The sequence below is a fragment of the Macaca fascicularis genome, chromosome 6, assembly GCF_037993035.2.
Source record: "Macaca fascicularis isolate 582-1 chromosome 6, T2T-MFA8v1.1".
NCBI lineage: Eukaryota > Metazoa > Chordata > Mammalia > Primates > Cercopithecidae > Macaca > Macaca fascicularis.
Genome location: NC_088380.1, coordinates 88,130,499 through 88,157,443, shown reverse-complemented (window position 1 = coordinate 88,157,443; position 26,945 = coordinate 88,130,499). Strand labels below are relative to the sequence as shown.

General features: G+C 36.9%; 1 protein-coding gene and 1 non-coding gene across 3 annotated transcripts in view; one reads left to right on the top strand and one right to left on the bottom strand.

The window, feature by feature from the left end:
• The window catches only part of EDIL3 (EGF like repeats and discoidin domains 3), a 465,541-nt gene that overhangs the window by 190,027 nt on the left and 248,569 nt on the right, over window positions 1-26,945 (top strand). For both annotated transcript variants that reach the window (XM_005557328.4, XM_005557327.4), the window contains one exon: window positions 20,233-20,361. In XM_005557328.4, coding sequence (XP_005557385.1) covers window positions 20,233-20,361 — 129 coding nt within the window. The remainder of the gene's footprint in view (window positions 1-20,232; window positions 20,362-26,945) is intronic.
• On the bottom strand, window positions 3,433-3,535 carry LOC123574243 (U6 spliceosomal RNA). Its single transcript, XR_006699130.1, has one exon. It is a non-coding gene; the product is annotated as a U6 spliceosomal RNA (small nuclear RNA).

The window sequence follows — 26,945 nt, the reverse complement described above, 5'->3', positions numbered from 1 at the left end:
GATTCTTGTTTCAAACCTTATGGTGTTACTTTAGGTCTGGGGATAAAGCATGCTGTATTTATTCAATTAATAATTAATAATATTTTTATGTCAAGTTTGTTTTATTGAAACAAATATGCTTCATTGCTTAAACTCTTTACGTTTGGTAATGATTGACCCCTTAAAAAATTTAAACTCATTAGATAGATTAATAAATTAATACTCTGCTTTTAAAGAAAGATTTTACAGAGGTATCTTTAAATTCATATATAAATCATACAGTATCTATAACTCATATCCTAAATAAATTCACTTACGAAAATAAATTCCAGAACGTAGCTCTGATTGCAATCACTTGGGTTTCTTTAATCCTTCAGCCTTCTGGGGGACTTGTACCAATGCATTATTAGAACTTTTTAAAAACTCATAGACATGGGAAGGGCTTCTTTTCCTCAGTCATTAGATACTATTTGCTTTAGTTGCTCTCATTTTGGCTATAAGCCCTTGCTAACTCTACAGTTGGTTACAGAATAAATTTGCAAGGCTCCTGCTTTCCTCCATATGCCACTGCTAATGGAGCTTTAAACTCAACTGAGTTGTGATACACAGAAGCCTGTTTTTCCTTTTACTGCCCACCACTGAAGTCCCTTCAATCCCACGACATGGAAACTTTGTGTTGCAAAAATGTTTACGGGAGATTTGAGACTACCTGGAAGAAATAAGAATGACAGAACAAATAAAAAATTAACATGATCCTTAATATGACTGTTTTTCAAATGCAGGGTAAAAGAAACAGAAAGTTAAACGCCTCACATTATTTTCTCTTTGTTGGTGAGCTCCATCAAAGTCCTGTGCCTCTATCCTAGTCTCTCTGTGTCTCTTCTTTGCTTAGAAATCTGCACCTTAATTCAATCCTTCCATTACAGAGCTCCTGCTTTTGGTTAATAGTGACATCTACCTCAGTATAAGAGACGAAGTTCATTACAAAGTATTGTCAGGCAGAAAACCATCTCCCAGAATGTACTCACTTTGGGTTAGATCACGTTTTGAGGTCAGTTGTTTTCACTTTGCTGATGTTTAAACCTTTAAAATATGCAAAAATAGTATAAATATTTTCTATCCTGTGTCCATAAGTAGTTAGTAAAGGAGAGGATGGTTATATGTCACTGTAAAGGAAAATAGGACAAAAGCAAAAACAAATGTAAGTCAACAAACTAAGATGAAATTAGGGTGAAGTCTCAGTATAAAAGATTTGCACAGTCCTAGCATAGGCTCTTCTGATAAAGATGAACCAGGATTTGGCTCTACATTTCTTTCTTAAGGGCTCCTACTCTTTTCAAAATATAAAAGATCCTAAGAAACTAGGAAACTTCATTACCTACCCACTAGAACAAAGGCTCCTTCAGAAGCAAAATCAATTAAAGTTGCAATTTGTTCTTTATACAGAGGTCTTAATCTCCTATCAAGCAAGCTAGGAATTGATTATTCTGGAAATCTTATAACCCAGGCAATCTCATTCCATCTTAGAAACCTTAATATCTTTGGTGACCAATAAAACTGAAAGAGGTTTGGCTAGGGATCTTCTTCACTAATTCCCATTCTCATACAGCTCTTCTTGCTCTGGCCAGATCCAAATGTCTGCTGCTTACATTTTTTATGACATGTAAGAACCCATTTCATAATATACAAATTCCATGACATGCTGCACATATTATTAGGAATCTTCCTTTTCTTAACACAGTATTTCCAAAAATACATGCTAATAGCTGGTTGTCATGAGACAACTTTAGTTGGTAGACAAACAAGGCATCAATAACCTTGGATGACATAGTGAGAATTTTACTTCATTGCTAATTCTGCTTTACTCGTTCTGATCACATCAAGAACAATAGCTGAGTATGTTAATCCTTAAGACTCTTTAAACTTGTTATAAATATATACACAGAATATTTAATGTATATAGGCATATATATGTCTTCACTATAGCACTGCTTGTTTCAGATCTAGATTTAATTATGTTTCTTAAAATACATCTGTCTTGGATCTCAGACTTCCAAATCCTACTCTTTCAGTCCCTTAAAGGCTGACCTTTCTTCCTTTACTAGCCAAGACCAAGAATTCTATCATCAATAGCACTCTCTTGCACACATTTGCATATTTCGTTATGTTTTCTCTCTCTCTTTTTTTTTTTTTTTTTTGCTTTGACCCACATACGACTAGAAAACATCTAACCTTGCAGTAATGGTATCATCCTCTTTCTCTGCTAATCACACTGGAAGAAATGCCACACTATGCAGAGATTGGTACCATTAGAGTTTCCTAGTCTTCAATGCTGTCTAAATATTAACACTACCTACAAGTCCTCTGATTGCCTACTCAGATGTCTTGCTCCATAGTTGTATTTAAAATGTTTCTACTACCTTTCCTATTACACTACCTCCTACTATCCTTTGCACTGTTGAGGCAGATATATACTCTTTAGAGGAAATAGAATCTATCCCCAGTAATTCCATCAAGTAGCTAATCCTACACTTCTAGTTTATATGTATTCAATCAGCCATATCTTGCTTAAATGTCTTAAATGACCTCCCCTTACCTTCATCATAAAGTGTAACTCCTTAATCTGCCTAGTGAGGCTTATGATAATCAAGCTATGCAAATCTTTCTGGCTTTCTCACCTGCCACTTCCCCTCTTGCACTTCATGGTGCAGTTATATTGCATTTCTTTCAGTTCTACAAATTTAGCTATGGTTAATTTTTTTTTTTTTTTTTTTTTTTTTTTGAGATGGAGTTTTGCTCTGTCGCCAGGCTGGAGTGCAGTGGAACGATCTCAGCTCACTGCAATCTCTGCCTCCTGGGTTCAAGTGATTCTCCTGCCTAAGCCTCCCGAGTAGCTGGGAATACAGGCGCATGCCACCACGCACGTCTAATTTTTGTATTTTTAGTAGAGACGGGGTTTCACTATGTTGGCCAGGATGGTCTCGATCTCCTAACTGCTTTACTTAACTTTGAGTCTTCACACATGTTATTTCCCTCTTCTGTCTGAAAACCTCTAACTCATCTTCCTAAAAAGCCAACTTTTATTTGTTCTGTAAACCTCAACTTTGGATGCTAATTATTCTAGGATGTCAAACCCAAGTTTCCAATATTGGATTAGGCATTCCTCTTATGTCCTCCAAGAACTCTCTGTATTCACTGTACATGGACACTCATTTCGTAGTATTGAAGTTGCTTATTTATTTGTCTGTAATCTCCCTTGGCACATAGGATTCTAGAGGCCATTGACTAAATATGTTGATATTGCTTATTATACTCAGTGTCTCGCACATGGCATGTACTTAATGGTGTGCTGATGTTCAAATGATGTTATAAGACCGTAATGTCTAAGAGAATATGTGGGACCGGTTGCTCATGAGAAACAAAACTATTCTTGTCCTGAAATTTAGAGATCCTAATCCTTGGGTCCCGATTAATATAATTCCTTACTTCTTTGTGTAGGAACCATACTGATATTCTCTGTATCATTCCAATCTTAGTATATGTGCATCCAAAGCAAGAACTTAATTCCTCAGTAAAAATGCATGGTATTTTTCCTAGTCTTATTTTGTAGGTCAATATTGCATTTCTTTCAGTTCTACAAATTTACAAAAATACAGTGCTATAAAAGCATTTTCTTATGTGTCAAAATGATCCTGTGACATGGCCAACTGCTGATCTGGAATAATGTAGGACTAATTCCAGACTTTGATCAATATTGAATAAGTTTAAAGTTTTATTCCTAGCAGAGATAAATTTAATTAACAAAGATGTGTTGAATGCATCATTACCAAGCACTTGAGATATATCAGTGAACAAAACAAAGTTCTATGTCCTCACATCGATTACATTCTACCATGGGAGACAGACAATAAACAACAACACAGCACAGGGGAGAAACACGACAAACAACACACAACACAAAACATGACAAATAAATTACATGCTATGTTAGAAGGCGTTAAAGCCATTGAGAAAACAAGATCACAATAAGAGAGAAATAGAAATATTGGGATTGGACTATGGTTGCCAATTTTAAGTAGGACTTTTCTGGTTAACCATTGTTTTGAAAATGATTTTGAGCAAAGGTTTAGTAGAGGTGAGAGTTAGAGGAAGAGCATCTCAGGGAGAGGAAACAGCCAGTTCCCTGTAATCAGAGTTTCTAGTGCAGAAACCTGATTGACATGTTCATCATAGCAACAAGGGCCGTGGAGACCCAAATCATTTCTATTTTTTTGCAAAGTAATATCAATAAATCATTTATTGTGTATATTCATCTGTGTTTCCGGAGTTTATGGCCTTACAGCATTTTGAAGGTAGAGGCAACAACATTTCTTAATGTGTTAGATGCAGGGTGAATGCATACAGACCCTTATGCTCCAAGGGACAGCATAGGCACAGGCATGAATGTCATGCTCTTATAAAAATTGAAAGGTCTGACAAGCACAGGTGTCTGAATCAAAGACTGCACTTTTTAGCCCAGAGGTGGGCTTAGGTAGCTCCTGTGAGAAGAGCTAAATTTCTCCTTGAAATTTCCCAAGTTCCCCTCTAGCATATAGATCAAAGAGAATTTGGAACCTTCAAGTTCTATGACATAAAGCTTCTTCAAAATTATTTTATCTAAAAAAATATTACGTCAAGTGTAATAGAATTCCTACTGTGGTCATCAGGGCAAGTCTCATTCTTCATCCAGAAGATATTTAATCTTCAACAATATGGTTATCCTTCTAAGCCCAAATTACAGTCATTCTTTGCTACTCGCCAATCTCCTATTAGAATTCAGCACATCTGTAGAAACTATCAGAATGTCTTGTACAATCAAGAAAAGATATTATTTAGCTGCTTCTTTGGAAATTACCAAGTGTACACGTTTGTAACTGATTTTTTTTTAAAGACTGAATAGACAATCCTAAATCCCTTTACTTCATTGTTTGTGACCTACTTCAGTTAGGTCACACACAAAAAATCACATTAAAAACTGTACGGATCAGGTAGAAGACAAACATTCAAACACTTCTAGTAAATTATTTGTTCCTCTGAAAATCTTTTACACTTGATAACACTGATCTTAAAGAGGGACAGTTCAGACCTACTATATTTAAGTAGCATAATAACTTCTCTAATTAATATTTATAGTAACTTCTCTAATTAATTATTTAAGATATTTATTGACAAAAGACTTCTCTATTACATATTATTTCTCTGTACTCTAATGGCCTTTCATATAATAGAAATCGTATTGGTAATAAGAAAAGAGAGTGGAAAGAAATAACTGAAGTTGTCTTGTACTGAAGATGTGAACCTCAGCTTTTTTGTCCATCCAGATAGTGACATTGTGATCATTTTAATCAGCATATTTTACTTGTATCATGAAAACACTATAAATATTAAATCACAGTGTAGTCAAACCTAGATTATTGCCACTTCTTTTAATGACTCTGTGACCATATTCTGTGTAGTATTAAAAACAGTGTCAGTGTCCAAAGACAGTGATATTAAAGTGTAATTTTTTATCATTTCAATCAAACCGAGGGGATCTAAAATGTCTAATAACTTTCATGAAGGAAGCCTTACTGTTTTAAGAGCTACAGTCAATCTGTAACAAAATTTCCTACAAAGTTGTCAGTAGGCATGATTTCTTTTATAGAAAATGTAGTGAAATTGCCCATCTATATTCATGTGATTAATGTAACATGGAATTTACAAATTTAAATGCATAATGCTGGAAAAGTAGAAATAAAGATTTTTATAGTAACACAAATCTGTGCTACATACAGTTAATATATTCATGGATTATAAAATGAATTGTGTTCAATAACTCAACATTTTTAATTGGGTTTGCAATGATAAATTGTTACACACATTTTTAAGTGGATTTTCAGACTTCTCAAATATTTGAGTCTACATTTTCATGTCTACTAGGAAGCATACAGAGAAATTTTTTACACAAGGAATAATTTTATTTCTAAATGACTTTCTGATTTTTTCTTCCACACATTGCTTATCCCTGTGGGCAAACCTTTGTAGAAATTTTCTCATCCTAAGAGTAAAGCAGTTTAAACTGGCTTTTCTAGTCAGATTGATCTTAAAGGAATCAGTTTTAGATGTATAATCAAGCAAATGGACTTCTAAGGACAGCAAAAATGAGGGCACAACATTGATAGCACCACCAGCAAGACAGATCATGAAAAACAAAACAAGATGGCCAAAAAGACTCTAGGTAAATATGAAAACATTAATAATTTCTCAGTGTATTCTTTTACTGTCTTTCTTTCATTCTGGCCAAATATCAAGCATTTCATTCTCCATATTTTTACTTTTACTTCTCTAAGCCAAATAAGCCTTCTTTTGGAAGCAATAAGTTTTGGCAGTTTCTCCAACTTGACTTTTTACTTTTTAAAAAATATGTGAAAGTGGTTCCCTATATAAGCAAAAAGATCAACCAGAATATTATTTGGTATAAAATAACACCACTTAAAGGAGAACATTTTCTGCTAAAATATGTTTTTCCTAAAACACTTTGCCAGTATATTTGGTTCATGAAGTTACGAACATTTTCATTCAGCAAGTATTTGTTGGGTTCTGCAAGAAAACAGAGAGGGGTTATAGAAGAAATATAAAATGAAAATCTCACATTTCCAGGAACATAACATCTGTTCCAAATGACACGATGTGTACATGTTAAATTGTTCATTAATACCACAAAGCAGTAATGTGCTAGAATGATACCACATCCCTGCTAATGGTTTTCCTGCCTCTCTGGATGTTGCCTTTCCTAGACCATATGTAGCTATTAAATTGGGTCTTGATCTTAGATTCTTTGTTCTTTTCCTTATATTACCTCTAAACTTCCAATGGGCAACTACATCCTTACCCACTGATTGCCATCTATATCCAGGAACGCTAACATTAAATATCTCCAGGCCACATTCTCCTCTGCCTACTTCTTACCTCCTTTTGAATAATATATCCATAAAGCTTACTCATGATCTTCTCTTTCAATCTAGACCCTCTTCCCGGATTGCTATTGCAGTGAATGGCACCAATATTCATCCGCTGACACATGAAATCTAGAAACAGAATAGTCTTATTCAACCCTTCTCTGTCCAATCTGTCCACTTCCATCCATACCTACAAGCCCACCACTCTAATCCAGGTGTCCTACCACATTTTGCCTGGGCAAGTACAATGATTCTTAACTGCTCAATTTTCATCTTTGAAAATAGATCCTTTCAAAATATTCTCCATATGGCAAACTAATTATCTTTAAAATTGAAATTTAGTCTAAATATATTCATGTATCCATACTGTTTTGTTTTTCTTAAATACGTGGTCTTTTAAAGCTGCTGAGTTTGGTCCCTGTTTCTTTCTCCTTGCTGTGTCTGTTCTAGCTACATTAGACTTACCAGAGGCCCTTTTTCTTGCCCTGCTTCTCCTTCCACATACCTACAAAAGAAATACTTATTTCTTTCTTACCTTAGCTCTTACTTGGTTTCCAGCTTCTAGTCTATGCTTCACCTCTTCAGGGAACCTCTTACTAATAGGTTATTGGGACACAGGAGACCTTTCCTTCATGGCATTTACATGTTCTCATTTGATTATTTTATTATTACATTTCTTTACAATTTCATTTCTTTATGTGATTATTTGATTGAAGTCAGTCCTCTCATTTACTGATGTTTCACAAGATTAGAAGGTGCACCTGTTTTGTTCACCTTGATAACCCTAATACTTAGCACCGTGGAACACAATAGAAGCTCTAAATATAAACTGAATAACTATATCAATAAGTGAACAAATGAACCAATGGATGGAAGTAGTATGTAACAGGGTAATAGAAAAACTTGTGAAGGGAATAAAAACAAACAATAGAGGAGAGTTGATGTGAAACTTTGGGCTATCTAGGAAGGAAAAGGAAATCAGGAAAAGAGGAGGTGAAGAAAGGCATTTGGCATTTAAAGCTGCAGAGTCACTTGAGCAAAGTTCTAGGAATACAAGTGATCTTTAGGTGGTAGAATGGTAGATTAACCAAGTGAAGCATATTGGTTCATTATCATGAACAGTGGAGGTAACACTGAGGACATAAGATTAGTTTAAATTTATGGACTTTGGAATACCAGGCTGTAGGAGCTATCAGAAGCTTTTTGATTAGGTTTGCACGGTGTGTAGCTATGGAGGATGTGTAAGAGAGGGAGATCAATTAGGACACCATCCTAATAATACAGTTTATTGGATGCATCATTAAGCATCCATTCTAGGAGTAAAAAAACTTATGATTTTGCAATTATTAAGTGTTTATGAAGGAAAAGCTGCTTTCTTAGAATAAAATACTTCAATTAATCTTTTTAAAAACAACAGCACAAAAAGCATTTTGACTAATGAGTAACTACTTGCTGTTGTTCTGGGAAACTATTTGGAGAAGCCTGAAGTTAATGGCTATAAATTTAGTTCAGTGTGATAAAGCCCCTCACATAGTTTCTTAGTTTTAAAATTCTTATTTAGTTTGTCTATGTAAACTGCTATATCCATAATGGGATAGTGGAAACTTCAGTGTATTTACTTAGCTCCTTTGTACCACATTCATCCTCTGTGATTTGACATAGATTCAATATGATAAAAAGTAAAAATGAAAACAAAGTTAACTGTTGCTGTTTTGCATCAATTTTGCTGTTCCTTTTTTTTTAAAAAAAAATATTGGTTTGCTTTGGTGACATTTCTGTGTTTGGGCAAGCATCCCTTAAGCTTTCACCCAGTGATTATAAGCAGGCATTATGTACTGTTTGATATGATCATTACTTAATGCTCACTTAATAGAATTCTACAAGACCAAATTATCACAGTGGGTGAAGGAACAGATGGCCAGCTGGCCAGAATCCATGCCTGCTTTGTTTTATGCCTCCTCAAATCTGCCACAAGGAAGCCACATGTGAGACCTGAGGAGGCAATCTAAACAGTAACTCGCCTGTCCAGCTGTGCTTCCAGTGTTCTCAGCTGTGAAGTCTAGGTAGGTGCCATTCCCATATGAGTGCAGCAGGAACATCTCCTGCAGGAATCTCTCTGCTTCATGATTAAGATGACAGTCACAGAGGACAGATTCCAAAAGTAAAAATAGAAATTCTTTCCTCCACCTCCTGCCACTGCCTTCAAGATCAAAAATCACTCTGCTATATTATAGGAGAAAGAACTGTAGCTTTGTGGAAGTAGTATATTTATTTTTAACACACATTGTTTATAATTATAAAATTATCCAAAATCTGATATTTTACAGATTGCCACAACATTCAACAAAGAAAATTGGGCTTGGCTGCAGCTTAACATTGAGTTGTTAAAATCTACTAGTGTAAATGAAAAAGGGCTGCAGATATTTATATCCAATCTCTAATTTTTTGGTTTCTGTTATAGATCATGATTTGCAGTTTGGGTTATATGCCGACATTTCTAAAATTAGTAATAATTTTAAGTCAATCATCACATATTTATGAAGCAGTATCAAAGTATTTAGCTCTTCATTAGGGACTATGAGGGTACAAAAATATAAGGAGTAAAGGTTCCTATGCAAAACTAATTTAGAATTGAGTGAGGGAGACAAAAGAGATCCATGGAATAATTAGAGGATGAAGCAATGAAAACTGAGATGCTAATCATGCAGTATAGGCAGCAAGTTGAGTAGGAGCCTGAAAAAGGTGAAGCACTGTCACAGAAAGATTGATGAAGAACATGCAATTTTTGTAGTTGCTTAGAGACACTATGTGAAATAGTGAGATTGCTTGATGCCCCTAAAACTTGGGCTCAGATATTTGTTATATATATATATATATGTGTGTGTGTGTGTGTGTGTGTGTGTATGTGTGTGTGTGTTTGTGTGTGTGTGTGTGTGTATGTGTGTGTGTATATATATATATATGTAGAAATACTTGTCTCTGGTCTGTCTTTAACTTATGCCTTGTCTAATTGATATGTGGAAAATGAAACAAACTTTGGTAGCTAATAGTAAACCTGAGTGATATCTTAGCACTTTGCACTGCAAGATGATGTGTATTCTCAAACTTTAATTGTATGGTATAATGAATGGCTTGTGAGTTCTGACAGATATACTTCTTAAAAAAGTGATTTGCAGGATTTTGTTTGGAAATAGCTCCCTGATCTAAAAAGAAAGACTTTTTAAGGAATTTTCTTAGCTTGAGGAAAATTATTTGATGTGTGCTTTATGAGTTACGTTGGATTACATTTATGGTTTCCAAAGTTTTTACAATACATTTTGCATGGAAATCATTATTGTTATTCTGAAGGTCATCAGGAAAAATAAAAATATACTGATTATCAGCATAGCCCATAGTTTTGCCATCTATGTTTCTCTTAAATTATAGGAGTGTTCATGTTTATCCCATTGGCCAAAGATTTCAAAATGCACCTGGGCCTTATATTACTAAATTCAAAAATGATAACAATTTCATATGGTATTCACTAATTCACAAAAGGCTTCTGTATACCAGTCTTATTATTAAGTATATTATGTCAGCTTTAGTTTTCTTAGTCTTTGAAAGAAAACCAAGCAGCAACATTGTTTTTGTCGTATGTTCATTACTTATTTTTATGTAAGCAATAACATCACACAGTCAGCAAATATTATTGGCCAACTCAAAGATGCCCAAAATTAGACAGCATGATTTGAAGGATAAAAAATGTATATGCAGAGTGACTACAGAGTTTTGATATAGAGTTCTGTTTGAATGATAAAACATTCTGAGCTGAGAATTGCCATTATGCAAGTAGTGGTTTAGGGAGGTTGTTTTCACAGCAGTGTGCAGGATGAATGCACAGGGGAAAGAATGGGAGACTGCCTCTTAACAAAGTGTGGCTGTAGCAATAGTTATCACTTTGCAAAATGATAGATCTTTTACTATGATTGGTTATTAATTTTCTTTAAAGTCATATTCATGTTTAATAAGATATTTATTTATTGGAGAAAAGGAGATATCAACTACTGTGCCACAATGATTACATATGTTTGTGGAATTAATATATAAAGACTTTCTCAGAAAGTTGCTGAGTGCCTGAAAAAAATACTGCCATTATCAAGCCCAACTCTAAATAATAGTTTAAGTGAATGAAGATTAACCCCAGGAAATCCTCCTTTCTTAATGCTTCCTCCTGTCATGCAGTGCCAGGCTCTCCTTGATGTCCCCTGGGTACCCAGTTCTGGATTCTACCTAGTTACTGCCCAAAATTTAGACTGCTCTCCTGATCCCCAGCACCATCAAAGCTTATCCCCCATTACTCTGTGACGAGAATCAAGTAAAATTAATTTTAGCTACGAGTTTACATATTGATAATATGAGTGCTTTGCCAGACAATTCTAATACATAAAACTCTGGTTTACTTAATCAACTCCAATGCTATAACAAAACAACTATACAGGAACCATAAGATGGGTTAAATAGTGCTCCCTACCCCCAATTTATGTATACCAGGAACCCTGAATACAACCTTATTTGTAAACACGGTATTAGTTTGATAGGGCTTCCATTACAAAATACCACAGACTGCGTGGATCAAACAACAGAAATTTGTTTTCTCAGAGTTCTGGAGGTTCTGGAGATTTGGTTTCTTCTGAGGCCTTTCTCCCTGGCTTGCAAATAGCTGCCTACTTGCTGTGTCTTCACTTGGCTTTTCCTCTGAGTGGCAGAATCACTGGTGTCTCGTGTGTGTGTTCAAATGCCCTATTCCTATAAGGACATCAGTCCGATTGAATTAAGGCCCGCCTATATGACCTCATTTAACCTTAATAATCTCTTTGAAAAAGTCCTATATCCAAATATAGTCACATTCCGAGGTCCTGCAGATTAGGGCTTCAACATAGAAGTTCTGGGGAGGATACAGTTTAGCCCATCATAGGGCCTTTGTGGGTAAAGATTGTTAAGGATCTAAAGATGAAGACATATTTGATTTACGGTGGGTTCTTATAAGAAGAGGAGAGAAGCAATTAGAAGAAAGCCTGTGAAGACAGGCAGGGATTCATGTTATGCTGCTATAAACCAAGGAATGCCAGGAGCCACCAGCATCTGGAATAGGCAAGGAAAGATATTTTCCTAGGCCTTCAGAGGTTCTGTTGATACTTTGATTTCAGACTTCTAGCCTCTAGAACTCTGAAAGAATAAAATTCTATTGTTTTAAGCTACCACATTTGTGGCACATTTTTACATTAACCTAGGAATGTAAACAAGGACAAGGACCTCTAAAGCACCTCCACTAGTCATCTCAGTGCCCTCTTATAGACAGATGTATATAAAGATAGTCTGGTATTAATTCTTGAGGAGAAAATTTATCAACGGGTTTTGAGGGGGGAAAAGTCTCTATCTTCAGGTTTCAATTTTTATAATCTATCCAAATGCTTTTTTGTTTAATGAAAAATATAATAAATTTGCTGATTCTCCACTATGATGGAATGTTTGAGATTGTATCATAAAATAGTTTAGGTCTTTCTTCATATTCAAAATACTCATAAACGATTTTTATCCTCAAATGGCTGAATTTTGCACATTTACATTTACAAAGGAGGAAGAGTACAAAGGAGAAGGAAAAAGAGCAGGACGAGAAGCAACAACTAGTGTTTAAAAATTAGTTTGCAAATGTCAATCATGTGAGCATTCCCAGAATAATTTCTTTCTTTACAACTGGTTTTAAAATAGAGTGACAGTGGCTCAAAATGGCAACTGCCAAAATGTTTAAAAAAAAAAAAAAAGTTACATGTAACAGCAACATCGTAAGATAACTTTGATATGTTTTTAACATGAGAATTTGCGGTGAAATTTGGGGTCATAGCTCTTCCTATTTTATTCTACTTGTAAACAATTGGTAAAAAACTATGCTATTGCCATTACCTTAGTGACATTTCCTTACTACATAAAGTGTACATTTATTTTGATATGTAACTGGCAATGTTTTGGGGGCATATTTTTTAAAAATTGACCAAAGTCTAGTACATATTATCACTGGAGAATGTTAACCTGTTTACTTTCTAATAATCTGCTTATATACTGTAAGTTATTCATGATTTGGGGCATAGTCTCTAAATGTATGAGAAGCTAATCATATTACACATATGGAACTAACTCTAACTCTACTGTTGGAATTGTGAGGAGATAGATGCAGAAAAGTAGCAAACCATATAGATCTACTACTTTTGTGAGCAATTAATCTCGTTGACATACTTATATGAGCTTGCATAAAAAAATGCCTGGAAAGCATGCTGTTGAATTCAGTTGTTCATTAATATTGATCATATGCTGTCCCCATTGTGTTAGGAGCTGCTTAAAGATTACCTGCAAAAGTATTACAGCATTATTGATTTTAAAACTCCCTAAAGCCTCGTGTATCTTGAAAGTCCATTTATGCTTTCATGGTTAAGAATGATATTACCATTGTTGTCTAATCAGATAATTTGGAATTTTATGAATACTAATCAGAACACAAGCTTATAGTCACCACTCTGTATACTTCTTCTTTATGCCCTGATGCATAGAAAGACAAACTTCTTTACAAGACTTTTGAAGTGAAAAGCAATTGAGATTACCCTTGTCTTCTTTTTGTTTTACAGCCTCTGAGTGGTTGAGTAATACGCATTTGTTCTCAAACTTTGATCTGCTATTAAACTGTTTCAAAGCAGTGTGAGAGTGATATACATGTGTGCTTATGTGTGTGTGTGTTCTGGTATGTTATAGAAAATATATGAGATGCCTCAAATATACTAAAGTTTTGGCTGTAAAATTAAGAATATGGCCAATTCTTAATTTTCATGTTTTAATATGATGCCACTAGGCAATCCTAGAATTAAATTTCCAGGAACCATTATGTGAACAAAGAAATGTATTAATACCAAGCATAGTATTCACAGTAAAGGATAGCCATTGAAATTGCCTTAAAAAATGAGATATCTAGTTATAAATAGATAACTAAGGATATTTTTCTGATGTGAGATCTGTCTTTCAGCTGCTGACAATTTTAATGCCATACAAAGTGCTTATCCTAAATTACTAGCAGAGACCAGCACATAACGAGTACCTAATGAATAAATGTTATTTAACCTGAAATTAGCAGGGGAAACACCTTCTGTAGCATACTGGGCAGTGTCCATTTCTTTCTTATCCTCCCAGTACAAGCAACATTATATGCTATACGTGATTATTGTTACTTATAGTGTTACAAGACCTTAAAGTAATATGTTTTTTTCAGTATCAAAATAGAGAAGATTATGGAATGGGGGTAACCCCAAAGACAAAAGTTTTCTAGGATCCCTAATTCTCATATGAATAGCCTACTTATTATCACTTGGGGCAATAAAACTGGAAACTGTTGCTATTGAACCTCAAACATAACTTTTGGCTAGGAAGCAAATTTTGTAAGCTGAGACCTTGGACTACATTTATTATGTTATCTTTATGTACTAACTTGTATTCTGATCATTTTATTTTGCTCATGCATAAAGTGAATGTTTTTATTTATATAGAAATAGTTGAATTAGGTGACTAAAACACTGTTAATGAGATTATACAAGTTACATTTTTCTTCATTATGTATTTGCCAAAGAATTAAGATACATGTAATCATTATGCAAAAGTACACATTCTAATGGTCTGTTATTTACAATTCAGTGTAATACGTTTGAAGCTTAAACCGTATTAGAGACAAAACACATTGGAATCTAATTATAAATTCAAGGACTTGAAGTTGGAAAGGTGTAGAAAGGTTCCAGAAAATATCTAACTTAATTATTGAGTAAAAATCCAAAAGAAGGCCAGGCGTGGTGGCTCACACCTGTAATCCCAGGATTTTGGGAGGCCGAGGCGGACAGATTATGAGGTCAGGAGATCAAGACCATCCTGGCTAAAAGGGTGAAACCCCGTCTCTACTAAAAATACAAAAAATTAGCCAGGTGTGGTGGCAGGAACCTGTAGTCCCAGCTACTCGAGAGGCTGAAGAACCTGGGAGTGAGCCGAGATGGAGCGACTGCACTCCAGCCTAGGTGACAGAGAGAGACTGTCAAAAAGAAAAAAAAAAAAAAAAAAAAAAAGAAATCCAAAAGAAAATGATGTCATAAACCTAAAATTAGAATACAGTGTAGGCAGCAAATATAATTTTTATCACTCATTATTTCCATATCCTTGTTTATTCAAAATGTATCAAACACCTACTGTGTGCCAACATAAGTCTTCTCACACAGAATTTATGGTCTAGTAGGGAAAAGCAATAGGAAACCATTCATTTCAACACTTTGTCATGAGTACTTGAAAAAAAGTGTGTACAAGGAACATAACATCAGTCTCACATTGTAATTACAGAGTCTATCTCTTTTCATAATATCTAATACACCGTGACCCATTTCCTGAAAATACTCTGAAATATTTCCATTGCAGAGGATTTGGAGTCCTGTATTTTTTGTAGCAATGTGCTTAGTGAATTCATGCTGATTCTGTTTACATCTGTGAAGACCAACATATGAATACACAGATTTTCAACATGGCAGGAAATGTGGCTTAATGGAAAGGGCATAGACTTTATAGTTAGGCAGAGTGTGTTAAAATCTATGCTTTTTCAGATAGATATGTTACTTATCCTCCCTGAGCCCATTTTATTGCCTCTAAAACGAGATTATAGTCTTACAAAGCATTACAAAAATAATATGTATACTCATATTATCTAGTATGCATGCATGGGACTCCAGAAAGGTTTAATCTTTGGCCCTTTTGCTTTACTCCATCCTCATCCGTTAAATGAAAATTGCTGAATTTCTTGGAGTATGAAAAATAACAGCAGCCATAACCTCTGAAACATGTAATCTTTTTCTAAAATCCAGATGTCAGCCAAGGTCATGATGTCTTTTGGTGTGTAAATAAAAGGAGCTCCAATGTACCAATTCACATCATCTGGAAATCCCAGAGGCTGCCCCAAGATTGCTGGACAGGCTTCACCTGTGCCCTCAGGAAGTGTCCAGAATATTTGGGACTTAAGAAACCACTGTTCGCTCTATCTTCAGCTTCCTGAACCCACTGGATTCTTGAATCTCTTGGGCATCACATGCAGCAATACTTTTCCCCTTTTGCCAGGATAAGCCACATCAATAGTACAGCCCTTTCACCTTGATTTCCCCAAGTATCACTCACAGGCATATGTGTTTAGCAGCTGTTATTGTAGAGCTCAATGCTCCAGCAGAAGCAATTCACATAGCATCTGTGCAAACAACTAAAACCTGAATTTTGGACATCACAATTTCTTACTAGCTACTTTTCATCACATATTACAGCCTCCCAGCACATTGCTTGACTTCTCTCTCTCCTTGAAGACTTTATTTCTGCGTTTCCTTTTAGAATTTCTGATTCTCAGTCTTCTGCATCCATTCCCCAGTTCTTCCCTTTATTTTGCAGATCCATTTAGGTCATCTTGCTCTTCTCACCTTCTAGCCAAGTTTCACTTTTACAAAGACACAGGAGGCCTGAGTAAATAGCATCATGGATTCCAGGTTCCTATTTGCCCTATTTTTATTAGATAGACTTCCATTGACCTCCTTCCTTGGAATCACTGTTGTTTTGTTGTTGTTGTTGTTGTTACGGAGTTTCACTCTTTTAGCCCAGGCTGGAGTGCAATGGCACGATCTTGGCTCACTGCAACCAGCATCTCCCGGGTTAAAGCAATTCTCCTACCTCAGCCTCCGAAGTAGCTGCGATTACAGACATGTACCACTATACTCGGCTAATTTTGTATTTTTAGTTGAGACAGGGTTTCACCATGTTAGTCAGGATTGTCTTGAACTCCTTGACCTCAGGTGATCCACCCACCTCTGCCTCCCGAAATGCTGGGATTACAGGTGTGAGCCATGGCACCTGACCCGGAATCACTGTTTTAACTGCTGTCAAGAACTCGCAGAGGACTTACTGTTTCCGTCATTTTCTATTCCTCCCTCATCCAACCCTGTCATGGAAGAGAGACTTATTTTCTCTGTGATGTAAATTACTCCACTCTCTTCAGTAATTTCTTACCAGTTTTGGTTTAAATAACTATTTTTCCTCCTAGGAACAAGTCCTTAAACCTAATTTTTCTCATATTAAGTGGTTTCTAGGGAACATTTCTGAATTCATATTGAGTTTTTTTCCTCACCTGCAAAATTGAAAAGTCAGATTAAGTGATCTCCAAGGATTCTTATTTGCTTAAAATTATATAATTTTTGACTATAGTTATTTATATGTTTTTTTCTTTAGCTGTTATATGCTTTGCTATCAGTTATCAGTTAATTTTACAATCTGTCATTTTTACTCTCATTTGAAGTGAATTGATGAGTCAAAACTCTAACATCACTATGATTTCCTTCTCCCCTCCCCAGTTAGTTGATGTTCTGAGAAGTACAGGTTTTAGAATCCCAGATTCTTAGTCTGAGGCCTCAGTCTGTCACTGGTAGATATTGATTGAGAAATATTATATAGTCTTTCTGACCTTCAGTATTTAAAAAAAACTGTAAAAGAGGATGATAATGACAAATACATAAGTTATAGTAAAGAATAAATGAGATGATTTGTGTGAAAAGAGTTTATAAATTGTAAGGCACTATCAAATGTTAATTAATTTGTGAGGAGGGTAGAAGTGGAAACTGAGACAGAGGAGAAGGAGAGATAGTTCCTGTAGCATGATTTTCATTTTGTAGCAATGAAAGAAAATGGTTCAAATTGTTCTATAACTAGTCATTGGTCATTCACCTTTTTTCCTGTCTCAGATATTGGCAATGTACCACCTCAAAGGCAGGTGTTAGATAATTTAATTGACATGTGCTTCACAGCACAAAACTGTCTACTTAAATAAATATATTGTTTTTAATCGGTGTGGCGCTGACAAAAAAAAAAAAAAATCACAGATCCCCTGAATCCTTTTTACTTTTTGAAAATCGGCCCTATCAGGAAGTCAAGGTCCGGGAACTGAACAGTTCCCGCATTGTTTCCTGTTCCATGTGTATATTTATTAGACTCTACAACCATTGAATTTCATAACATTTTAAACGGAAAGAAATGGAGGGTCAAATACACCTCTCAGAAGAAGAAATAGATTCATAAAATCTTGCCCCAGTGCAGGACAAACTTGCCTACCTTCTAAGTCCTCACCCATGGTTGAGATCCGATTGCAGTGCTTCAAATGATGATGGTGATTTTTTTTTTCTCCTCATACTTTTATTTTATTTTTTAACTTTTACTTTTTTGAGACAGGGTCTCATTCTGTCACACAGGCTGGTGTGCAGTGGTGTAATCTTAACTCACAGCAGCCTCAACCTCCCAGGCTCAAGCAATTCTTCCACCTCAGCCTCCTAAGTAGCTGGGACTACAGGTGCACAGCACCATGCCTGGATTTTTTTTCGTTTGTATTTTTTGTAGAAGCGGTGTTTTGCCATGTTGCCCAGGCTTGTCTCGAACTCTTGGGCTCAAGCAGCCTGCCTGCCTCAGCCTCCCAACGTGCTGAGATTACAGGTGTGCACCACCTCGTCCAGCCCTTGTTTTTTTAGTGGTTTTGACCCATGCAGGAGGAGTCATTCTCTATAGCACTCTCTGTTCAATACCCTTGCCCCAACCCAGTTGCCTCAAGTTATTATTATTCATTTGTCCAGCTCTTCTACCTTGCTTCTTGTTTCAGCTGAACACACTCACTCCTTTTCTGAACTAATCTTCCAGGGCTCTCAAAATCACCTCTTCATAGATAGTCAGACACTTCGTTTAATTATCCTTGCTTTCCTTTCCTAATATGTACATCTTAACTTCCTCTTCACTGGCTTTTCTTTTCCTTATAAATATGTTCTACTGTCTCCAATTAAAATAAGTACAGACTAAATTAGAGAAAACTATAGTTTTTTGTATTTGTCTTTTTTCACCTCCCAGGGAGAACTTTTCCTTCCTTCAGCTTGACTCTTCCCTTCTTCACGATCTCAAATCTGGATTCTGTCCCGAGTCAATTAACATCCTGCAGGAAGAAGACAATAAGATAGAATTAAAAGTGTTAAAGATTTTTAGGGGGGAATGTCTGTGATGGACAAAGGGGAGAGAGAGCAAGAGTAGATAGGATGAGCCTACAGACTGTGACACAGCCTGTCACTTTGAAGGGAGAAAAGGAAGGAGAGAACATTGCATAGAAAAAGTCTCAAACTGCTATGGTTTTAAGAAAAATCTCAGCCACACCAGTGGGGCACCTCAGAGTACAGAGTGTTCATTAGAGAAATCCCAGGTCAGGCATGACTGGCCCAGCTAACTCTATGCCCCTTTGGTATTTAGTTTTTGGCTGGGGAGCCTGGCCTTGAAATAAATGCTGCCACAGCAGATCCTGTGGTTCAGTAGTTGGATGTTGTCAGCTAACCACACTCCTGGCAGCTGGTTTTCTCCAAGAGAGCTCTGAGCAGCACCACACTTTCATTAGCAGCCACAGTTACTAAATAATCTGCTGTTACTTTCTCAAAGTTTAAAAATGGCCATCAGCCCTTCTTCTCTAAGTATGCAACTTTTGATGAACTGCTTCTTTTAGATTGGCAGAAAATATGCTTCCCCGGAGGTATGTTCCACCATAAACTCATAGTCTATAAAAGCTTTGCAACCAGCTATCCAATTCACTTGGTTTGTGTGGTTACAGCCATATGCTACTTGCACCAGCAGGGGACAAAAAATTGTAGAGTTGTGAATGCAACTCCAGAAAAATTGCTATTCAGTATTATGTTTTAAATTTTTTTATTTTTATTTTTATATTATTATTATACTTACTTTTTAAACACACAGTATGACTTTTGAAACACACAGGAGTATCCTACAATTCAGAAATTTTAATATCTAATTTACTACTAATAATTTTTCGAGTGCTTTACAAGTGACAGACACTGTTCTGGGTATTTTATATGTATGAACTCTTTTCATCTGTATTATAACCTCTTAAGGCAAATGTTTTAGTATTGACATTTAACAGAAAAGGAAACAGGCACAGAGAAGAGGTATGTATATATCTCAAGACTGCATGACTGTGAAGTGGTAAAACCAAGATCCAAACCCAGGCCATTAGTCTCCAGAGCTCATACAACCAGTACATTTCCTATGCTACTAATATCCAGAACACTTTTTTCAGTAAAATTATTAATTGTAAGATGTTGACCTAATGCTGACGTTTAAGAATATGCATCAAGCAGAAATATTTTTTTCTGTCTTTCAGGTCCCTGCATTCCTAATCCATGCCATAATGGAGGAACCTGTGAAATAAGTGAAGCATACCGAGGTGACACATTCATAGGCTATGTTTGTAAATGTCCCCAAGGATTTAATGGGATTCACTGTCAGCACAGTAAGTTATTCATAGTCATCGTGCTTTTATTATTATTGATTACAAAGTAACAAAGTATACAAGCCATAGGCATTCTTGTTTGTAGTAGAATCATAGAATCTTAGAAGCAGAAGAGAGCCCTGGCATTTGGCTAATGCTGCTTCTCTCCCATGGATTACGCCATGGCCACAGCGGAGGATTCCTAGACTGTTTCAATCCTCCCAGTGGCATGGGAGGCTTGTAGTCTTCTGGTCAGCCCTTTTTATTAATGCCCCACTATCCTTGCCAAAAGTTGCACTTGACATTAAACTGATACCTGTCGTCTCTTTCATATTTGTCCTAAAGTCACATCCTTTAAGTTTTCCAAAAATTATTCTGGTGATTAGGTTCAGAGATGATACCCAGAAAAAAACAAACAAACAACAAAAAAACTGCCACCCTGCCCTTAAGCCGTTTTTCTCCTTCTTACATGTTGGCATTTTTAGTGTGAAAATCTTTGAATGCTCAACAAGTATACTACCTGTACTTCTTTGTTTAATCCCAATTCTTATTTATCTTGGAAGGTTAAAGAAACTAGATCCCACTAGTGATGATTTCTTCTTAGAAGGAGGGATGAACATAAATGCCAAATGAATAGTGTGGTGCCTTAGTGCTGTAGGTGTTCAGCAAGCAGAGGGACCACAGCCAACTCTAAGCTGTCAGGGAGATTTCTCACAGAGGTTGCCACATGCGAGCTGAGTCTTGAAGGAGGGACAGAATGTTGATCAGAGACAGGGGAATGACACATAGTAGGAAGAGTGAGGAAGGAATAGGCAAGCCATGATTACTGTATCGATGGGTAAGACAATGGTATTAAGAACAATAGGGCAAAGCTGGATTTGTCAGCTAGAGCTGGATATCCAAGCATCAGAAAAAACAGAGCGCCTTCCGCCTTCTGGCTCTGTGATTTTGGGAGTATCTTGTACTTTTCTGGAGACATGCCATGGCCAAAAGTTTGTAGAATTTCCATGGAAACCTATTGTAGTGCATGGGCATGTGTGCTTTGTACAACTGCCATCTAAACTGCTTGTAATTGTCCCTAAAAGCTCAGATCACCAACAAAGAAATGAAAGGCTGTGGATGTTTCTCAGGTTGGGCCCAGAGGTGCCAAGGCTAGGTCTCCCTGATGGTAGCATCACTGCTCAGACTTCACACATGGACACTTCAAAACAGCCCTGGAAAGATAGAGATAGGAGCCCAGAATCTCAGGAGCCTTTACGTTCACTTAATCCTATGAAGACAATATTATTTACCCTTAATTACCTTGTGATGTGGTATCAGAAGCAGTGCCCAGAAGGAAACAGACTGGCCACCCCAATGGAGCCCCTTAATTCTGAGCTTCTTGTGTACAGCACACACGCTTACAGAGGATGCCTCTGGAAGAATCGGATTTTCATGATGGGCTGCTGTCCAGTGTTCAGAAGCAAGTCTTATATCTAAGGTCATATTATCCTAACTTCCTGTTTTTGTATGGGATCCAGGAGGCAGTAGGTGAGAGTATGTAAAGGCTTTATACTTAAAGTACAAGTATACTTAAAGGCTTACTGTTAGAATATGTCCCTATTTGGAAGGACAATATGTGGAAGACATGTATAGAACCCTGATGTCACTTAAGTAGTTCACATTTATTAACTCTCCCACCATGACTTACTGTTGAAGTCAGAGTGAAGTTGAGGCCTGCCCTTAAACCAAGAGTTGGGAAACTTTAAATGTTAGTTCTAATTAAAAATATCTATACAGTGGTACAAAATTGTTTTCACATCTCTAGACCTTGTTTTCTTTATGTTGGGAAGGTCAGGTTAGTTTTAGTTATCTTTAATGGCCTGGAAGTCCCATTGAAGACATCGAATCATCTTTTGTCTTTTTTTTGGTTATATAAGTGAGGCTGCTCCAGAAGGGTGTTAGCAGGTGTGTGTCCACCTGCGTCTGACTCCTACACATAGTTGGCCGTGAATTCTTTCTAGAGGACTATCAGGTTTCGGAAAACAGAATAAATAAATAATTTTTTCCCCATTCTCCATGGTGGAAAATCCAAGTCTTTTATCTCATAGCTTCATAGTATATTCAAACAAACTTATACATTCATATAATTTTATTGAATTTCAAGAGTTACTTCAAAGCACAAAGAAATCTTTCCCCTTGATACATCTGACCACCCCCACAACAATATTTTAAACCCATGTCAGGAATTGCAGTGGGAAGTCCAAGGCTGAGAGATTCAATTCAGAACTTAGATTTTGTTGTCTAAACCACCTAGTCCCTATTTTCTTCATTGCATCATTAGAAGCAACAGAAAACAGAGGAAAAAGGACTGGATTTGGAAGCAGAAACCTAGATTTGAGACCTGACCTTTACAGTTATTAAATAAGTGACCCTGAGCCGGTCATTTGATCTTTCTGTGATTTCAGACATACAAATTGGAGAATTGAACTGGAAACAGATGGTCTTTGGTTCATATAAACCATGAGTATTATGAATAAATGGATAGCTTACTCACTGTACAAAGGTTATCAAGCCTTCCTCTTTATAGATGAAATTGAAAGGGATGATATATAGAGAAAGCAGCTATAGAAGTGCTAGGGGCCCTGGAAGCTTCCTCAGCTAGGAAAAACAGAAAAACAGCTCTTTAAACTCTTGCAAGGATTGCTAGGTAGCTGGGTTTGTTTTTCATGGTGGTAATAGTTTTATGACCTAGATATTTAGAACCTTGCTACTCAAAATGTGCTCGTGCATCAGGATCTTCAGGAAGTTTATTAGAAACGCAGATAAACAGGCATCACCTGAAATCAACTGAATCAGAATCTGTATTTCAAAATAATTCCCAGTTAACTCTCATACACATTGAAATTTGAGAAATACTGCATAAGGCTTTGAATAGCCAAAAGTGATAGTTTCATAGCTGAGCAACTGTCACGTTCAGTTACGTAACAATAAACATAGGCAAAATATTTAAGGTTTGTGAAAAGCAAAACTGTACTGAAAATTAATAAAAAATGAGAGTTATACAAATATAGCGTGAACATTTCATTTGGAAAAAGAAATTTAAACAATTCTTCAGACAGCTATGTTGAGGGGACTTTTAAATTTTGTCCTATATGACAGAATGTTAACTAAATATCTTTTGGAAAATAGCTAGACATTTAAAGAACTTTAAATTTCATGATACAGGAGTGACAAATATATAGCTAATAGATCTATTTTAAAAACTATTTTATCAATATGTGACAAATTAGAAAAAATATTTCCAGCATCAGCATTATTACCTACATATGCTTTTAAAAATGTTTTTGGGATTTTATCATTAATAGACTTAATTTTTGGAGCAGTTTTAAGTTTACCAAAAAATCGAGCAGAAAGTACAGACTCCCGTATATACCTCCTCCTACATAATTTCCCTAATTAACATCTCTCATTGCTGTGGTACATTTGCTATCATTGATGAACCAGTACTGATACCTTATTACTAAAGGCCATAGTTTAGGGTTCACTCTTTGTATTGTATAGTTCTATGGGATTTGAAATATGTATAATATAATGTATCTACCATCACAGTATCATACAGAACAGATTTGCTAAACTAAAAATCCCCTGTACACCTGTGTATCATTTCCTACTTATCTCAACCTTTGTAACCACAGATCGTTTTACTATCTCTGTAGTTTTTCCTTTTCTGGAATGTCATGTAATTGAAATCACATAGTATGTAGCCTTTTAAGACTGAGAGTAAGTTTCCTCTGTGTGTTTTTAGGACTTAATAGTTTATTTACTTTTACCTCTGAATATTAATCCATTTTATGGGTGTATCATAGTTTGTTTATAAATTCAGCATTTGAAGAATATCTTGGTTACTTCTAGTTTTGGGCAATTATAAATAAAGCTGCTATAGACATTCAGGGCAGGTTTTTGTGTGGACATAAGTTTTCAACTCATTTGGGTAAATACCTAGTAGTGCAATTTCTAGATCTTACGGTAAAAGTACATTCAATTTTGTAAAAGAACCTTCAAATGGTCTCCCACGTGGCCGTTTTGTATCCTCACCAGCAACGCCTGGGAGTCCCTGTGTTTTACATCCTTACCAGCACTCATTGTGTTTTGGATTTCAGCTATTAGATATCCTTTTTATGGTAATGAAAGTAGCACGAGGTTATAACTTTATAAGAATAATGATTAGTATTGGATTTGGTATAGAATTACCACATTTATGAGGGGGCGGAGCAAGATGGCCGAATAGGAACAGCTCCAGTCTCCAACTCCCAGCGCGAGCGACACAGAAGACCGGTGATTTCTGCATTTTCAACTGAGGTACTGGGTTCATCACACTGGGGAGTGCCGGACGATCGGTGCTGGTCAGCTGCTGCAGCCCGACCAGCGAGAGCTGAAGCAGGGCGAGGCATTGCCTCACCTGGGAAGCGCAAGGGGGAAGGGAATCCCTTTTCCTAGCCAGGGGAACTGAGACACACAACACTTGGAAAATCGGGTAACTCCCACCCCAATACTGCGCTTTAAGCAAACAGGCACACCAGGAGATCATATCCCACACCTGGCCGGGAGGGTCCCACACCCACGGAGCCTCCCTCATTGCTAGCACAGCAGTCTGTGATCTCACGGCAAGGCAGCAGCGAGGCTGGGGGAGGGGCGCCCGCCATTGCTGAGGCTTAAGTAGGTAAACAAAGCTGCTGGGAAGCTCGAACTGGGTGGAGCTCACAGCAGCTCAAGGAAACCTGCCTGTCTCTGTAGACTCCACCTCCGGGGACAGGGCAATAACAAACGCAGCCGAAACCTCTGCAGACCCAAACGACTCTGTCTGACAGCTTTGAAGAGAGCAGTGGATCTCCCAACACGGAGGTTGAGATCTGAGAAGGGACAGACTCCCTGCTCAAGTGGGTCCCTGACCCCTGAGTAGCTTAACTGGGAGACATCCCCCACTAGGGGCAGTCTGACACCTCACACCTCACAGGGTGGAGTACACCCCTGAGAGGAAGCTTCCAAAGCAAGAATCAGACAGGTACACTCGCTGTTCAGAAATATTCTATCTTCTGCAGCCTCTGCTGCTGATACCCAGGCAAACAGGGTCTGGAGTGGACCTCAAGCAATCTCCAACAGACCTACAGCTGAGGGTCCTGACTGTTAGAAGGAAAACTATCAAACAGGAAGGACACCTACACCAAAACCCCATCAGTACATCACCATCATCAAAGACCAGAGGCAGATAAAACCACAAAGATGGGGAAAAAGCGGGGCAGAAAAGCTGGAAATTCAAAAAATAAGAGCGCATCTCCCCCAGCAAAGGAGCACAGCTCATCGCCAGCAACGGATCAAAGCTGGACGGAGAATGACTTTGACGAGATGAGAGAAGAAGGCTTCAGTCCATCAAATTTCTCAGAGCTAAAGGAGGAATTACGTACCCAGCGCAAAGAAACTAAAAATCTTGAAAAAAAGTGGAAGAATTGATGGCTAGAGTAATTAATGCAGAGAAGGTCCTAAACGAAATGAAAGAGATGAAAACCATGACACGAGAAATACGTGACAAATGCACAAGCTTCAGTAACCGACTCGATCAACTGGAAGAAAGAGTATCTGCGATTGAGGATCAAATGAATGAAATGAAGCGAGAAGAGAAACCAAAAGAAAAAAGAAGAAAAAGAAATGAACAAAGCCTGCAAGAAGTATGGGATTATGTAAAAAGACCAAATCTACATCTGATTGGGGTGCCTGAAAGTGAGGGGGAAAATGGAACCAAGTTGGAAAACACTCTTCAGGATATCATCCAGGAGAACTTCCCCAACCTAGTAGGGCAGGCCAACATTCAAATCCAGGAAATACAGAGAACGCCACAAAGATACTCCTCGAGAAGAGCAACTCCAAGACACATAATTGCCAGATTCACCAAAGTTGAAATGAAGGAAAAAATCTTAAGGGCAGCCAGAGAGAAAGGTCGGGTTACCCACAAAGGGAAGCCCATCAGACTAACAGCAGATCTCTCGGCAGAAACTCTCCAAGCCAGAAGAGAGTGGGGGCCAATATTCAACATTCTTAAAGAAAAGAATTTTAAACCCAGAATTTCATATCCAGCCAAATTAAGTTTCATAAATGAAGGAGAAATAAAATCCTTTACAGATAAGCAAATGCTTAGAGATTTTGTCACCACTAGGCCTGCCTTACAAGAGACCCTGAAGGAAGCACTAAACATGGAAAGGAACAACCAGTACCAGCCATTGCAAAAACATGCCAAAATGTAAAGACCATCGAGGCTAGGAAGAAACTGCATCAACTAACGAGCAAAATAACCAGTTAATATCATAATGGCAGGATCGAGTTCACACATAACAATCTTAACCTTAAATGTAAATGGACTAAATGCTCCAATTCAAAGACACAGACTGGCAAACTGGATAAAGAGTCAAGACCCATCAGTCCGCTGTATTCAGGAGACCCATCTCACACGCAGAGACATACATAGGCTCAAAATAAAGGGATGGAGGAAGATTTACCAAGCCAATGGAGAACAAAAAAAAGCGGGGGTTGCAATACTAGTCTCTGATAAAACAGACTTTAAACCATCAAAG